This window comes from Typopeltis vanoorti, chromosome 17, assembly GCF_054136105.1.
Source record: "Typopeltis vanoorti isolate ZY-2024b chromosome 17, IOZ_Tvanoo_1.0, whole genome shotgun sequence".
Lineage (NCBI taxonomy): Eukaryota > Metazoa > Arthropoda > Arachnida > Uropygi > Thelyphonidae > Typopeltis > Typopeltis vanoorti.
Window position 1 is genome coordinate 46,217,107 of NC_143565.1, and position 17,166 is coordinate 46,234,272.

Here is a 17,166-nt window from a genome sequence, read left to right on the forward strand (position 1 = left end):
TTTCAGATGTGATGTGATGTGAATGTTGTCATGCATTTCGAGAAAATTTATTACACAGACAGATTTCTTGTCTCTTGAGGTCTGATTACACTGGCCAACAAAAAAAAAATTTTTTTTTCTGCTGATTATGATCTGACACTTGTTTTTTACTAATTTGGATGCACTGATTTCAAATATCAAACCCATTTTTCTCTATCATGTCAGGTTTTTCCTCTATGGCATTTTCTTTTTGCTAATTTGTAAGTTTTTGATAGTTTTTAGGAGGCAGTACTATTTAGAGGATCAAAAAAATCGATTTTTTAATAGTATTTTCTAAAAGTATGTACTTTTAAAAATCTGTTCCTAACCTTTTATCAAGACATTCGAAAAATTCCTGAAGATATAGCCTATTATTCAAAGTGGTGCACAGATCAGAATCGGAGCGCTCACCGCTCTCGCTTGTTAGTTAGTAAACGAATAAATGCATAAGAACCTACAATGGCACGTACTGGCGCTTTGAATGCGAGAGAGACCGATAACCGACCTAATACATTTAGGTGATGAAAAGTAGGCAATGACAACTGCCTAAAACAAATGAATGCTATATGCGTCATAGCGGACAAAGAACGATCGAAATCAGTCAATCATTAATCGATCGTGAAAGTATGATGAGTGCTTATAATGTTTCAATAAAGTCTCTGGTTTTTTTTGTCTTGTTAATTGCATGTTAGTCGGCAGTGAAGAAAATACATCATGTCTACTACTCGAAATTGTGTCAATAGTGTAGATTCCTTCTGCTACATTTGTGGCAGCTTTACTGTTCCCAGTCAAAGGACAAGTCATGGGCTCCAAATAAAGTGTGTAAGTCATGTGTAGAAAATTTACGACAGTAGAGCAAGGGAAAACGCCAAAAATTAGCTTTTGGCATTCCAATGATTTGGCGTGAACCGAAAAATCATGTAGATGATTGCTATTTTTGTTTAGTTCAGACTTCTGGTTATAATAAGAAGAATGAGAAAAAAAATTGTGTATCCAAATCTCTACTCAGCAATTTGGCCAGTTGCTCATTCCAATGAAATAGCCGTGCCAATTTATAAAGGACTTCCTCTACTTTGAGAATGAGCATGATCGGGATATGCCAGATGTTCTTGAGGAGCAAGACCCAGATGTTGATTTAGACAATGAAAATTTAATTTCTAGTTCTGAACCGCAACGTTTTACTTAAGCAGAATTTAATGACTTAGTAAGAGATTTGGGCCTATCAAAGGAATCATCGGAATTGTTAGCTTCAAGATTAAATGAAAAAAACTTACTGGAGCAAGATACGAAGATAACTTTTTATCGTAGCAGGGAAAGCAATCTTGTACAATATTTTAAACACAAGTGTGCGTTTGTTTACTGTAACAATGTGTCAGGTGTACTAACTGAAATGAGTGTTGTACGATATCATCCAAATGAGTGGCGTTTATTTATCGACAGTTCAAGCAGAAGTCTCAATTGTGTCTTACTACACAATGGGAATGTATATGGCTCAATTCCTATTGGCTATTCAGTCCACTTAAAGGAAACATATGAGGACATTAAAAAGGTTCTGAAGTTATTAAAATATACAGACCATAACTGGATCATCTGTGTGGATCTTAAAACGGTGAACTTTTTACTTGGCTTTCAAAGAGGATATTCAAAGTTTCCGTGTTTTCTATGCTTCTGGGATAGTCGAGCTAGAAACCAACACTGGAGTCAGAAACATTGGCCTCTTAGAATATCCTTAAATGTTGGAGAATAGAATGTTATAAATCAACCTTTAATCGACAGATAAAAAATCATTTTTCCACCTTTATGCATCAAACTTTACGCATCTTATGAAGCGGTATGTTAAAGCTTTAGATTTACAAGGTGACTGTTTCCAATACATATGTGAAAAATTTCCATGACTTAGTTATGAAAAAATTAAAGCCGGTGTATTTGAAGGACCGCAAATTAGAACTTTAACGAGAGACCCAAATTTCATCAACTTTACGAACGAAATTGAGAAAGAGGCCTGGACTTCATTTACGATGGTTGCGAATAATTTTCTTGGAAACAAAAAAGCGTGCAATTACAAAGATCTAGTGGAAACAATGCTTGAAAATTTCCAGCGCCTAGGTTGCAACATGAGCATAAAGCTTCATTCCTTATACAGTCATCTTGATAGATTTCCCGAGAATTTAGGTGCTGTAAGCGATGAACAAGGCGAAAGATTTCATCAAGACTTAAAAACTATGGAAGATCGGTACCAAGGAAGATGGGATTCTCACATGATGGCCGACTACTGTTGGAGTATTCAAAGGGATTGCCAAAACAGAACACACAGCAGAAATTGCTACAAACAAAAATTTATTCCCTGAAACTCGTGTAAGTAAAATTGTTATTTTTTTATAAATATTCTTGTAATTTTTAATGAATATTGTTAAGTAGTTATGTATCTAATTATCGGCCTCTCTCGCATTCAAAGCACCAGTACGTGCCGTTACAGGTTCTTACGCATTTATTCATTTACTAACAAGCAAGATCGGTGAGCACTCCGATTCTGATCTGCACACCGCTTTGAATAATAGGCTATATCTTTGGGAATTTTTTGAATTTCTTGATAAAAAGTTAGGAACAGATTTTTAAAAGTACATACTTTCAGAAAATAATATTAAAAAAGCGATTTTTTTGATCCTCTAAATAGTACTGCCTCCTTAAAAATATCAAAAACTTACAAATTAGCAAAAAGAAAATGCCATAGAGGAAAAATCTGATGTGATAGAGAAAAATGGGTTTGATATTTGAAATCAGCGCACCCAAATTAGTAAAAAACAAGTCTCATATACAGGGTGTTCGGGATAAATTTGACAGTTTCGTAAGGAAAAAGAAAATCTTCTTTGTATCTATTAAATTTAATGAATTGACAAAAAAACATTACAGGCAGAGTTAATTACAATACTATCAACAAGATTTACTCAAAATAACCACCGTTAGCATCGATCACAGCTTCAATTCTGCTTCGGAACCTCGAACAAGCTGATGCTACAGTCTCCCTGGGAAGGGCCGCAAAAACTGTTTTAATTTTATCCATTAACTGGGCTTTTGTATTACTGGAAGTGCGATTGGTGTCTTTTTCAACTGCGCCCCATACAAAATAATCCATGGGGTTAAGGTCTGGGGAGTTTGGAGGCCAAACATTTGGACTGGTGAAGTCGTAGAAATTTTCAGACAACCATTTTTGACTTTTCCCAGAGGTGTGGCAAGGGGCCGAATCCTGCTGCCATACATACGGCCTACCATTGGCTACCCTTGTTATCCAGGGCTTGACTACAGTTAGCAACTCCACGAACAAAGCCCGAATTCCAATGCCAGGGTTCTTCAACACCTGTTCCTGAAGATTTGCGAGGAATTCTGCTGTACGAACGCAATCAGATCGTCTGCTAGGGATCTTTCTTCTTGCTACATCCTCGTAGTCACCATTGCAAGTCTCTAGTTCATGCCTGATTGTTTTTACTGTATTCAGGGAGCATTGGGCAGCAGTCGTAATATCCTTATTTTGATGGCGGGCACGAATCATCATGATACAAGTTATTCTCTTCCATGATTCAGGTGGGTTCCAGCTATCCATCCTTTCTGACATCTTGTATATGAATGAAGAAGGGTCCAAACTTTTAAATGAAGAGAAGTGTGTGTTAATACATGTAACTTACGGAAAAATATAATTAATTATAAATATGTCAAATTTATCCCGAACACCCTGTAAAAGTCAGCAAAAATTGTGTTGGACTGTGTTATCACTGGAAATTAAACCTGCAGTGATACTGAGAACTAAATCAATACAGAAGTCATATTTTTACTTGCAGAGTTTTGTTTACTCACACTTGGGTAAAGGATGAAAATAATGTAATTTCATCAACAAGCCCTCTGTCTTTCAACACAACTGCTAAAGAAGTTGTGTTGATTACTGCTTATGTTTAAGTTATCTCACTCACTTGCTTATTCTGAACCAAGATACTAAAAATACTTTCCATTCAAGTTACAGTTCATTTCCTGCATGAAATCTTTCTTAATTTTTACATTTTTGGGGCAAGCTTCTCCCCACTAGCATTTTCCAACCCCTTTCACCTGTGATTTATCTTACTTTGGTATCTTGACAGACTTCTGCAAAAGATCTGCAGCAGTTTTCATGAAGAACATAAAAATTTTATCGAGTACCATGACAGTTCAGACTTGCAGAATTAGAATATTCTGCTTTGCTATGAATCATTTCATATCTGCATTGTGTGCTTGTTGATTAGTCTAGTGATTTTCATTATGAAGATGCAAGCAATATGCTGAGGAAAGCTTCTATAAAATTCATTTTTACATTAGTAATTATATTAATTATTCATTTGAAGCAAATAACTTTTAGTTTATTTCAAGATTTGAGCTACATCATAATATATAAACATCGCATTCTGTGTTGCTGGGTGAGGGATATTTTAGAGAACTTGTAATGATGAACTGCAAACTACAACAAAGTGCCATAAGCTCCCAGACTTGTGCATATTTCTCTTGACTTACCTTGTGTATATATGCATATCAGATAAGAAAGAAACAATTAGTTTGTTAAATTGCCAAACTTTAGTTTAAGATGAAAAGGAATGAAATATTTAAATCCAGTTTTATCCTGTGTGTGCAATTGATATTAAGATCACTAACAAAAAAGTGCATCCCCTTAATCTTTATCTCACACTTAAGGAAGAGGAATGAATGTTTAATTTGCTGAACCAGTGAATGATTTAGGATTAAATATTTTCTCTTGTCAGGGAAATTTATTGCAAAAGTGAAGCAAGCATGGGAAACTGCTCACACTAGTTTTTAAGCCATTCCAGAGAGTAATGTGCATTTGAGTCAGTAGCAGTTCTCTCTTAAAAATCATGAAGCAAATCAATGGCTTATACAAGAAAAATGCAAAAACTCAAAACTCACTTCCATCACTTAAATCACAAGTTTTTGGGACATCTTTCTAACATAAATGTATGCATAATGTTGAAGATATATTCACATTTGACTGTACTGTAACTTATTTCATTAAGTTAGGCAATAAATTTTATTTAGTATTTTAACTTTTTTTAGGCTTAATGATTAGTGGATTTGCAAGAGGTGCCCAAGTATTAGGTGACATCCAATATGCAGAAAGAGCTATGACAGCTGCAAAATTTCTGCACAAATATCTGTATAATAGTGAAACAAACCAGTTGCTGAGAAGTGCTTACAGAGGGAGTGATGATTCTGTGGTTCAGGTGTAAGTAAAATGCATTTCTATGATTGTAATGCCTATTTTGAATTGAACATTTTTTATGATATATTAGCCATCATCATTAAATTCCTGATATATACTCTCAAGGGGTGTACAGGATATGATAGTACTACATGAAAAATTACATCATTACTAACTTCCTATCTACAATTTTCCTACAAATCAGTCTGTTATCTGTTAAGACTCCAATATTATCAGAATTTTATATTAATATATTCTGAGGCACTTTTTACTGTATCAATCCACCTATATCTTGGTCTTCCTCTGGGTCTTTTTCCCGCTAACTGGCAGAGAACACTTGTTTTGCTAATCTTTTCTCTCCCATTCTGTTTAAGTGGCCATACCACCTGAGATTAGCTCTGCTAATGCATTCCTGAATAGTGACAATGTCAAGTTCTTTCCTAATATCCTCATTTTTAATATGATATTGCCACTGATGCCATCTGTTCGTGCCTCTAATCTTTCCCAGGACTCTCGTATCTGCAGTCTCTAGTCTTTGGTCAAGTGTTTTACTTCTAACCCATCTTTCAGATCCATAAGTTAAAGCTGGCTTGAATACTATCTTGTATACAGCTAATTTAGTGTTTTAGCTAATTTCTCTCTTATTCCATATAAATTTATTCAGTTGACTTCCTGCCATACCAGCTTTGTTGATTCTATTGTCTGTTTCCATATTTAATTTACCTTCTTCACTAAAAATCGTGCCTAAGTAGCTGAAATGTTTTACTTATTCTATAGGTTCTCCATTCACAATGGAGTTGATATTTTCAATGTTTCTGCCTATTTTCATTGTCTTTGTCTTTTTAATGCTGACCTTCATACCATATCTATTATAACAGTTATTCACTTTAGTCAGGTATTCTTGGAAACTTGTAGCAGATTTATTTAGAAGTATAACATCATCCACATAAAGTAAAGAGCTCAGATTAACAGCTCCAATTTTGATATCAAGTTTAATACCACTTTAATTCATAATGTGATTCACATAGATAATGAATAACAGAGGGATATAATATACATTCTTGTCTGATGCCAGATTTAACATTAAACCACTTTCCTGTACTTCCTGCAATTCTAACTGCTGACTCACAACTCAATGACTAAGTATTGCTTGATATAATGCCCCATTGACACCTGTAGTGTTTTGAATAGCTTCTCTCAGCACCTTGTCATATGACTTTTCCAGATCTACAAAAGTTAATACAGATTATTGTTATATTCCCACGATTTCTCAACTATCTGTCGTAAAGTGAAAATCTGATACTGACAACCTCTATTTAGCCTGAATCCAGCTTGTTCTGCGCCAAGCTTCTCTTCCACAATTCTTCTCAACCATTTCTCAAGTATACTTGCATATACCTTACCAGGAACACTCAGTAGAGAAATACCTCTGTAATTCTCACATTCAATTTTATTTCATTTCCCTTTTTATATATGGGTACTATGAGAGCTCTACTCCAATCATCGGGAATTCGTCCCTCTGTCCAGGCATTCTGAACTATGCAGTGCAGCCACTGTAAGACTTATACCACCATACTTCAGCATTTCTGGTCGAATATCATCTACTCCTGTTGCCTTTCCACATTTCAAGCCTTTGAATGCTTTTTCTACTTCAAGTATGGATATGTATTCCTGACCGTATGCCTATTGAATGTTTTTTACCACTGTGCTATCACTGCTTGTTTCATTTAGCAATTTTTTGAAGTAATTACTCCATACTTCGAGGATATCTTTTTTCCCCGTTTTCATGTCACCTTTATCATCTCTAACTTCTTTTACAGCACTCTTTCCTCCATTTCTAAGCTCTTCAACAACTTCCAGAATATCTTGCCATCTTCTTGATATTTATTTTCTATGTTCTTGCCAAAGTCCTCCCATGACTTTTGTTTAGCTAGTTTTATACAGTGTTTAGCTTTCTTACATTTGTCTCTGTATTCTCTAAGAGCACAAGCTGACTTATTTGCCAGGAACTTTTGATATGCTTTCTTCTTTTCTTTCACTGCCTCTTTAACTTCCTGTGTCCACCATGGAGTTCTGATTTTTCTATCCTTGCAGACAACCTCACCACATGACAAAACACTGATTGATTCTGGCTGAATCAATCAGTGTTTTCTTCAGAGCTTGCCACTGAATTTCCAAGGTTTGGTTCCTGTTCTCAAACTCTTTAATTTTTTCTTCAATCCTGTTTGTGTATTTTAGTCTGTAGTTCACCTCTGAAGAGCTTCTCAACTTTTATTCGCTTTAAAACTTTCTTACATGTTATTCTTTTCAATATGAAATTCAATTTTATGCTGCTCAAGACTAAATAGTGATTACTTCCAATTTCAAATCCTCTGTACACTCTGGTATCCTGCACCAGGGAGAAAACATCACTATCAATAATAATATAGTCAATGAGACTTCTTTTATTCCTTGCCTCTTCTCTCCATGTGAATTTGTGTACATTTTTATGTTGGAACATTGTGTTAGTAATAACCAGTCCATGTCCTGAGGAGATATCTAACAGGTATTTGCCATTATTATTAGCTTTGCTCTTTTCTCCAAATTTTCCCAAAATATTTTTGTATGACTGACAATCATTTCCTACTCTACTATTTAGATCCCCAACAAGGACCAACTTTTCCTTTTTCATTGTGTCAGTTGCTTTTTCTAAAGCCTCAAAAAATTCCTCCACTTCTACGTAGAATCTTCTGTGAGACCATAGGCACAAATAAGTCTCATTGTCCAGTTTCCCATTCTCATATTTGCCCACATCACTCTACTTGAGACTGCCTGCTATTCAAGAAGATTAGCCTTGTGTTTAGTGTTGAATACTATGGCTACTCCTTTTCCTTGATTGTCATTACCTGAATATAACATTTTGTATTTATTGCTCAGAAAGTTCTCACCAGTTTTTGCCTTTTTTTTTTGTTTCAGTCACCCTGCTATGTCGATCTGGTATTTATCTAATTCCTCAGCTAGTTCCATTTCTTTGCCATTCAGGCTTCTTATGTTGATAGTACCAATCTTGAACTCTGGTGATGTTGAGTTGGGATGGGTTTTAGGATTTGTTCCAGCAGCTGACTTTTCGCTGTTTGTCCTGGTTCCCTGGCGAAAACAACGGGGGACCTTGTTTACCTGGGCGACGCCTCAGCCAGTATGAAATTCTGTCTTGTTGTACCATCATTTTTTATTTTGGTTTTAGCCAATATGAATACAATTTGGTCGGCTAAATCCCAAATTGTCAGCCCATCCTCATTCGTTCAGTATCCAGGTAGATACCTAACAGAGTGCACCATGAAAAGTGAGGATTGGACATTACGTCAGAAGCCCTGATTGGTTCTCTGCATTCCTTTAGAGGCTATGTGGAGGTCTCCTCTCAGTTATATTGACCCTTAAGCATCCCATTAGTCACTATTTATTTTAATATTAATGGTGATTTTGAAGCAGTTTCATAGTAAATTGACAAAATTAATTACTGTTTATCAGTTTATATATTCTAAAGATGTAATGAATTCATTACATCTAAAGATATAAGCTTATCGATATGTATTCCATATCATGTGATGGATATCAGATGGGACTAGGGGTGGGAGGGTATTGGGCCTGGTCATAGGATCAGAAAAGCTATCCATAACCAAGGTGACCACATTGCCTCCCATTGGTGGAAGTGAACATGCGATCTTCACTTGCGAGATTGTAAAACATGAGGAATACCCTATCAAGAAAAGGTATATGGAACTGCTAGGCATGTGATTATAGCAAGCTTAGGAAGAAGCTTAAACTACAGGGTAAGGATGTTAGTAGTGCATGAGATATAGTAAAGGATCATCTAGAGCAGTGGGTCTTAACCTTTTTAGTGATCAGCACCCCCTTAAATCTAAAAATAAGTTCTCGCACCCCCCTCCCCTTGAAAAATGTGTTTCTATTTCTTTATTTAGGAAATTACATCTATTGCAAGATAATTTATTTATTGAAAAATAAACACATACATTTACATATACATACAAAACAATATCTCAGTTTTTAATGGCTATATTGTTGTTGTTCATTCATCATAATACTTTTGAAGCAAGGTGCCTGTTTTTTAAAGAGCCACTCGTAAGTGATCACTTGCATTTAAGCGATTTCTGGCTTTTGTTTTTAAGTTTTGTTTTGTTTTTGTTTGTTTTTAAGTGCAAAAGTGATGAAAATCCCATTTCACATAGGTAGGTGGTGGCAAATGGTAAAAGTGTCTGCAATGCTGCTTTTGCCAGCTGTGGATAAGGTTCTAACTGTGTACACCAGAATTGTTCTAAGTCCAGTTTTTCAAATTCCATTTGAATACATGCATTGGCTCGTATTTCAATAAGATTGTCTTTTATTAAATAGCTGTCATCCATCTAATCTGGGTCAAATAGAAATGGATCCAGTATCTATCTCTGAACTTTGCTAATATTTCCCGCGGTAAAGTATCCATGAAATGATTCACTCAATTGTTGGAGGTGTATTGCAATTTCAGGTGTAATTATTATTTTCTCATTTTCCAGAACGATTGAATCAAGCAAAGGAAAGTTTGCAAAATTCCCATTTTCAACTCGATGTTTCCAAATTTTTAGTTTTTCAATAAATTAAGATAATTTTTCACTAGCTGTTATTATGTTCTTATCAAATCCTTACATTGATCTGTTTAATTCATTCAGGTGGCTAAATATATTTGCTAAGTAGGCTAGTCGAAGTATTGCTTCTCTTTTTTCAAAAGCTTTAACTAAATTACAATTTTGGTTAGTAAGAAACTGTATAATTTCCTCGTGCAATTCAAAAACCCTGCTTAGCATGCGGCCCTTGTGATAAAGAAGCACAGTATGAACAGTACCGATTTCTTCGCACAAAGCACGAAAGATACGATAATTAAGCGCTCGTCCTCAGATATACTTTACTACATTTACTGTAGTAATTAAGTGTTGTTTTAAATTCTCTGGCAAAACTTTCGATGCAAGTACATGACGGTGTAACATGCAATGCGTTATTATAACTTGCAGTATTTCTGTCTTGATGTATGAAAAAAATCCAGAATTTTTGTCCAACATTGCAGGGGCACACCATCAGTGCAAATTAAGCCTATCACATTCATGGGTATTTGATGTTTCAAAAAAAGTTTTTAATATGATTGAAAACATCAATTCCTTTTGTCATCAATTCCAGTGGCTCACGAAATAAAAATTCTTCCAACATTTCTTTTTCCTTAATGTATCGCACAAATACCAACAACTGACTGCAATTATCAACATCAGTTGACTCGTTCTATTGAATACTCACTTTTAGAGGACTGGCTTTGATATCTTCTACTACTTGCAGTAAAATATCAACACTGAGATCTTGGATGCACGATCGAATCACATCGTTTGATAACGGAATCTGCTGAATTTTCCTTTGTGCTTCAGAACCCAATACAATTTTTGCAATTTCAAGTGCACATGGTTTTACCAATTCCTCAGCTATTGTATGACCTTTTCTTTTCTTAGCACACAGATATGCCACTTGATAAGAAGCTTCTAACAAGGGCTTTTGAACTGCCGCAACGTCAAATTTTGTGATAGTACCACTGGTATCAAATCATGCCTTCTTATACTTCAAAATGTTAAGAGTATATCCTGCAGATTCACCACCATGCTGATTGTTGAAATGCTCTAACAACTTTGACGGTTTAAGATTGGAGTTTGAAAATATTTTGCAACATAAAATGCATTGTGGTCATTGCGTAGCATCTTTTTCTGTTGTATAAGTGAATCCATAAGCACCATAATTTTCTTTCAATTGGCGTTTTTTCGACATAACGATGGTTACTACAATCAATAAAATAATAATTATAATTTTTCAAAATTTGCAGAAAACTTTTATCTAATCAGTTGATCATATCCAGTATGGGTTTTAGTCACTGATTAATGTTGGTAAATTAAAAAATATTAGTATTCGTTTCTGTGTCAAACCACCTCGTTAACGTTCGTACTCAGAGTATGCGAACACGTGCGCATATCAACCAGTTTCTTATTGTACTGCATGTGCTGGTAAGTGCGATGCGCTGAGGCAAAGGTAGAGAGGGTAGGAGTGGGGGTCTCAAAAGTCGATGTAGCGTTTGCTAGTTTCTCACAGGCTGTCAGGCGGTAGTTTCCATCGAAAATTTAGAAACTTCTCTCGCACCCCAAATGCTTTCTCGCACCCCCAGGGGTGCACACACCCCAGGTTAAGAACCACTGATCTAGAGGAAGCAGTATTAAATTGTATACCTAGGATAAGGAGAATTAATCAGGTAGGAGTTAGATGGATGAGTAATATCATTAAGCATGAGCTGCAGAAGAAGAAAATGCTGTGGAGGGTATATAAAGAGAAAGGTTATCGGCAAATTGATGAAAGTACAAGGCTCAGGCAAGAAAGGTTACTAGCATGGCAAGGAAGGCAAAATCAGATTATAGGAAGAATCTAGCCAAGCAGGCCAAAGGAAATCAAGAAGAGTTCTTTTATTATGTGGCAAGTAAGTAGAAGAATGACTGTGGAAGATTAACCTTAATGAGTGATGATGATGGTCATGAGGAGACAGAAGCAGATAAAATAGTTGAGTTACTAAGTGACAGCTTTGCAAGGGTATATCATCCTAGTGAGGTTACTGCTTTAACCTATGTGACAGACATTAATGTGGGAACAGAGGTGGATGAATTGGAGGTTCTTAGGATAGAACCTCCTGATAGATGGGCTATCAGGTAGGATTTTTGCAAGAATGTGCAAGGAACTGGCAATGCCTCTGTCTAGGCTCTTTAATTTAACTCTCAGCTCTGGTAGAGTTCCAAGGGAGTGGAAAGAGGGCAAAATAATTCCCTTGCATAAAGGAGGTTCTAAGACTTCATTGGCAGTTTATAGACCAATCAGTATCTCAGGCATGGTGGTAAAAGTACTAGAAAAATTGGTCAAAAAGAGAATTCAAGAATGGGTAGATAAAAATATGATACTGTATGTGGGTCAACATGGCTTTGTGAAGGTTGGTCATGCTTTAGTAATTTACTAACTTTTTATAATAGAGTAACAGCTGAGGTAATATCTGGAAGGGCAGCATAGACAAGTGATGTGGTGTGCTGCAAGGTTCAGTGATGGGACTGTTTAATTTCTACATAAATGATGCAGGAAATAACCTGAAAGGAAATATTTAGTTCTTTGTTGATGATGCAAAATTTGGCAGAATAATAGATAATGTGGAGAGCTTGCAAGGTGATTTAAATAGACTGTTAGTATGGGCAAAAGGTAATGGGTATCATTCAATGTGGAGAAATGTAAAATTATGCCTTTTGGGATAAACAGATTACAAGCTGTGTATCACATTGATGCCACTGTACTCCAGGAAATAGATGAAGCTAGAGATTTAGGGATGGTGGTAGACAAGACAGAGAGTTAAAGTTTAGCAAAGTTTAGTTTATGGGCTACATTAGCTAGTGTAGCCCATAAAATTACTTGGTTATTGAAGAACACATTAACAAGTAGAGATAAAGAATTGCTATTCTTCTTTATAAGTCTTAATATGCCCACATCTGGATTACTGTGCTCAAGTTGGGGATGAGGAAGCAGTGGAGAGGATTCAGAGGTGAGTGGCCTATGGAATATTCCCTATGAGGATAGATTGAGGGTGTGTGGATTGCAGAAGTTGGTTGATAGGAGAAAAAAGAGAGGATATGATAGAAACATTTAAGTTACTTTAAGGGTTTTATAGGATAGATGCAGGGGAAATGTTTCAGTACTTGGCTAGAGGGACCAGAATAAGGGGGGGGCATTCCTGGGAGTTGAATAAAGGTGTGCTTAGTAGGGATGTGAGGACTAGATTTTTTGCTTGGAGTGTTGTGAATGAGTGGAATAGGTGCCAGAGTCAGTTGTGAGTGCTTTGTCTGTTAATGGATTCAAAGAGGGGTATGATAGATTGGGTCTTCGGACTCCAATGAGGTGCTCGTTTAATAATGATATGTTAAAGGACTTTCAGAAAAAAATAGCAAGGTTACTTCAATAAATGAACTTACAAGTCTCTTTCCATCCAGTTCTTAATACCTTCAAATTATAAATTAAAGATACCAAGAAATTATATACTTGGTTTAATCCTTTATCCAAGTGTAAGCAAACAAAGTTTGCACCTAAAGTATTTTCAGGACTAGGGCAACTTGTGGTAAAGATGGTATAGACTGTTTAATAAGACTTGTGGTAAAGACTGTTTAATGCTATGCATTATGGGAAGGGTCACTACCCAGACTGGTTTCGACCTTTATTGAGGTCTTGTCAGTGGGACCCAGACTCAGAGGTGAACTTGGAATTTATAGTATAACCAAGTGAAAAACTTTCATCAACTGTTCTTAATACTCTAGGATAAGAAAGAGGAGGGGGATATTTATTTTTAGGCAAGTTTAACCTTCCTTATCTCACCTAAAAATAAATATCCTCCTCCTCTTTCTTATCCTGGATTTGACAGAATCCCCTGCACTTTCAGCTTATGTTATTATAGACAAATTGGTTCTTCTGCACAAATTTGTCTTGTAGAACATCAGGAATACATTTCACTTGAAAGAACCCTACAAATCTGGTTTTAGAAAGCCATGCATTATCTACAAAACACAGGATTCATTGGAACAAAATCAAAGTGTTACACATAAGTTTTCTTCTGGAAAGACTATACAAGGAAAGCTGTGAAGCACATGGCTCAGGCAAGAGCTGAACAAAAAATTTCCTAAAACTGTCTCAATTTTGTGAAGTTATACTGACTAATACTTGCCATTCATGTTCCTTAATTTGTAATTCATTTTTTATTTGTATTTAAAAATAATTTATTAACCAAATTATTTTATTGTAATTTATTTTGGATATATCTATTAATGCAGATAGAGCTATTCTCCTACAGCTGATAGTGCACATAATATAATGCACTTTCAAATGAATTGTGGTTCTCTTTTTTGTGTTTTTCTATAATTGTATTGACAATGTCTATGAAACTTAGCTGAAAATTTTACAAATAAAGACATTTAAATTAAATGTGATTCTGCTAATAATATTTTATAATGAATCTCATGTCTTGATTTTTATAAAAATTGGTTCAGTATGTTTGAAGCTGAGCAGTTCTCATGTTTGAGCTTAAGGGAACATTGGAAAAATAGTGGCAACCAGTGTAGTTCAGCAGAAATGGATATGATTTTGCATGAAGCTTGAACTTTCTTTCATGAAATAGGACTGGACTGACTTTCAGTATCATTAAAGATGTCCTTATCCTGCTGAAATATGGCATGGAAATCTAAGTTTAAGGTATTGGTTATAGAGAACCTTATTGCTTTGGACAATCGAGCACTGCAATAAAGAGGAATGGAGTGAAGTTTTTCAGTGAAATTATGAATAGGATTTGTAGATAGTGAGAACAGGTCATTTATAAGCAGGAGAAAGAATATAAGTGCAGAGCCCTGGAATACTCTCAGATAAGAAATTGACACTTCAATTGCAGTGACCAGTATATCATGTCATAGTCTTCATAGTGAAGAATTTATGGAGACACAACACACATGTTAGAATAATTGCTTTACTTAACATTAGGAAAGTAACATTCGACACATTATGTTGTGTCTCCATAAATTTTACACTATGAATGCTGACCACCATGTAACCTTAAAAGAAAGAAAACATATCATAAAGTGGTAAGTAGGCTTTGTGCCAGATGCGATCAACTGCTGCAGAAGTGTCATGTGTTGACTACAAGGTTTTCCAAACCTTTCAATGGTAAGTGATGCTTGCAAGGAGAGCTGCTATGGATTGTGAGTGGTATAATCCACACTGGTGGTCACTGATTAATTCGTTGCCATTCAACCATTCAAGTGGTTAAGAAGTTGCCTGCTGATGACTTTCTCTTTTATTTTTAAGAAAAGTAATGTGAGGACAATAGCTTGATTTCTGATTTATTTCTCTTTTTTTTTAGGATGAGTTGAATATCAGCTTGTTTCTTTGCTGTGGGGATAGATGCCAGATGAGTATGAAAGAGTGTAAAGATATGGAATAGGTGTTAATTCTGGAGCATAGTTTTAATTATAATTGGGATTTCTGTCAGAACTAAAAGACTTGTTATCCAGGCTATTGATGATTCTTCTAATTCCTTTCTAATGAAATGTAAAAGGCATTCAATAAGCTATTCTTGATTGAAGATGACACTTTATCTTAATCTTTGCAGGAGACAATATTACATTAGGTCAGCCTTATTTTTTGATGTTGTTACACTCACAATGAAAATGTGAGAGGTGAAAGTATGGATGAAAAAAAAGTTGCACCTGTGACTTTAGCATGAAGCCTACCGTGTGAACAGGAAGCATGTTGTCTGCACTTAACCCTTTCAAAGTGATCTCTTCACTTGACTGTTTTAGATTAGCTGTGGTCTTTTTGTGTCTACTGTGTTCCATTGTTGTGTGTATTTGTTGAATATTTATTGATGTAAAGCACATATTTCCTTAATCGTTTATTGATGAAAAATATATTGTAATATTTAATTATGTTGTTAAATGTTGATAATATATAAATGGTTGAGAATTAAATTTTTAATTATTTTGAACAATATGTGTGATTGACAAGAGTTCCTAGGATTTTAGATACATGACACAATAAAATGTTGAAAAGTGCAAAAAAAAAATGATGTTGTAGTTAAGTTTTAAGAAATTATTTATATCTAGCAAATGTGTATGTTAACAGCAATATTGATAAGCATGGGGATGAAAGACCCTGTAATTGTGACCAGTGTAGTTCATATGACTGACCTGGTTAGAGTATTTGCTCTCCAGCCAAGAGGCTATGGGTTCGAATCCTGCCAAGGGCATGGATGTTTGTGATTCTTCTACTAACCAATATGACCTGTGTCCTGGTGCAGTATAACCCTTGACTTCTTTGCACCATAAAAATCAAATCAGTTCATATGACATCATGTGGCACTCACTGACGGGGCAATGAAAATGCTAAGAAATAATAGTTGGGATGACCTGGTTGAGCTTAAAGTAAGAAAAAGGGAAGAAAATTAAAACATGTTTTAACAGGAAAAAAAAAGGAACTTTTTTTTCCTGTTAAATGTTGATATTTCTTCTCTTTAGTGACTGGAATAGAAGAAACTATTTTAATATCTGCTTACATGAAGTTGTGTGAAAATATTATTCTTCATATTACAAGGAGGTTGTGAGTGTTTCTGTCAGTGAATATTCTCTTCACTACTAGAAGGTAGAGTTAGTCTATTTTTTCATTTAAATACTCGAAAGAGGAATGGATGATGTTAAACTTTAAATGATAATTCAGTACAGAGATTAATAATTTACCTTCTCTGCTTAGTTAACCCATGGAGAACTTAGTGTTGATAATTACTTTACTTTTTTTTCCTGGAAAGCAGTTTGTGATGGATTATTGTAATGTTATTATTGGCCTATTTATTTATTTTTTATGGGGAACTCATCCATGAGAGGTTGGACAACCTATAGTTCACTAGTACTGCAGATGGGCAAAAAGAAACTTGTTCACATTTATTTTGAAAAGCTGCGGATTGTATTCCTTTGGAGGCATAAGATGTTTTAGGAGTAATTTGTTCTGTAATTTTGGAGGTGCAATGCAATTTGGGGGTGTTGGGGGTGTTGGTTAGTTACTGCATGCATTTGAATTGATTTGACAGAGAGTGGGGGAGCATAATTGATGCTAATTCTGATGAACAGCAACAGCCGTAGAAGTATAGAAGATGCAAGCAATGGAAACTTAGTGCCTGTGTGAAAGTCAGTGAAGGTATCATTGATCAGTCTGACTGCCAATTTCTGTGCAGAGTCCAGTATCTTTAGGAAGACCCCAGATATAGAAGAAATATTCAATGGTTGGATGGATTTGTGATTTGT

The 17,166-nt window shown here is 35.3% G+C and overlaps 1 protein-coding gene across 2 annotated transcripts in view; it reads left to right on the forward strand.

Annotated features, from left to right (window-relative positions):
• Positions 1-17,166, forward strand: part of LOC150097359 (spermatogenesis-associated protein 20) — a 158,516-nt gene that overhangs the window by 99,044 nt on the left and 42,306 nt on the right. For both annotated transcript variants that reach the window (XM_090407484.1, XM_090407485.1), the window contains exon 11: positions 5,107-5,275. In XM_090407484.1, coding sequence (XP_090263610.1) covers positions 5,107-5,275 — 169 coding nt within the window. The remainder of the gene's footprint in view (positions 1-5,106; positions 5,276-17,166) is intronic.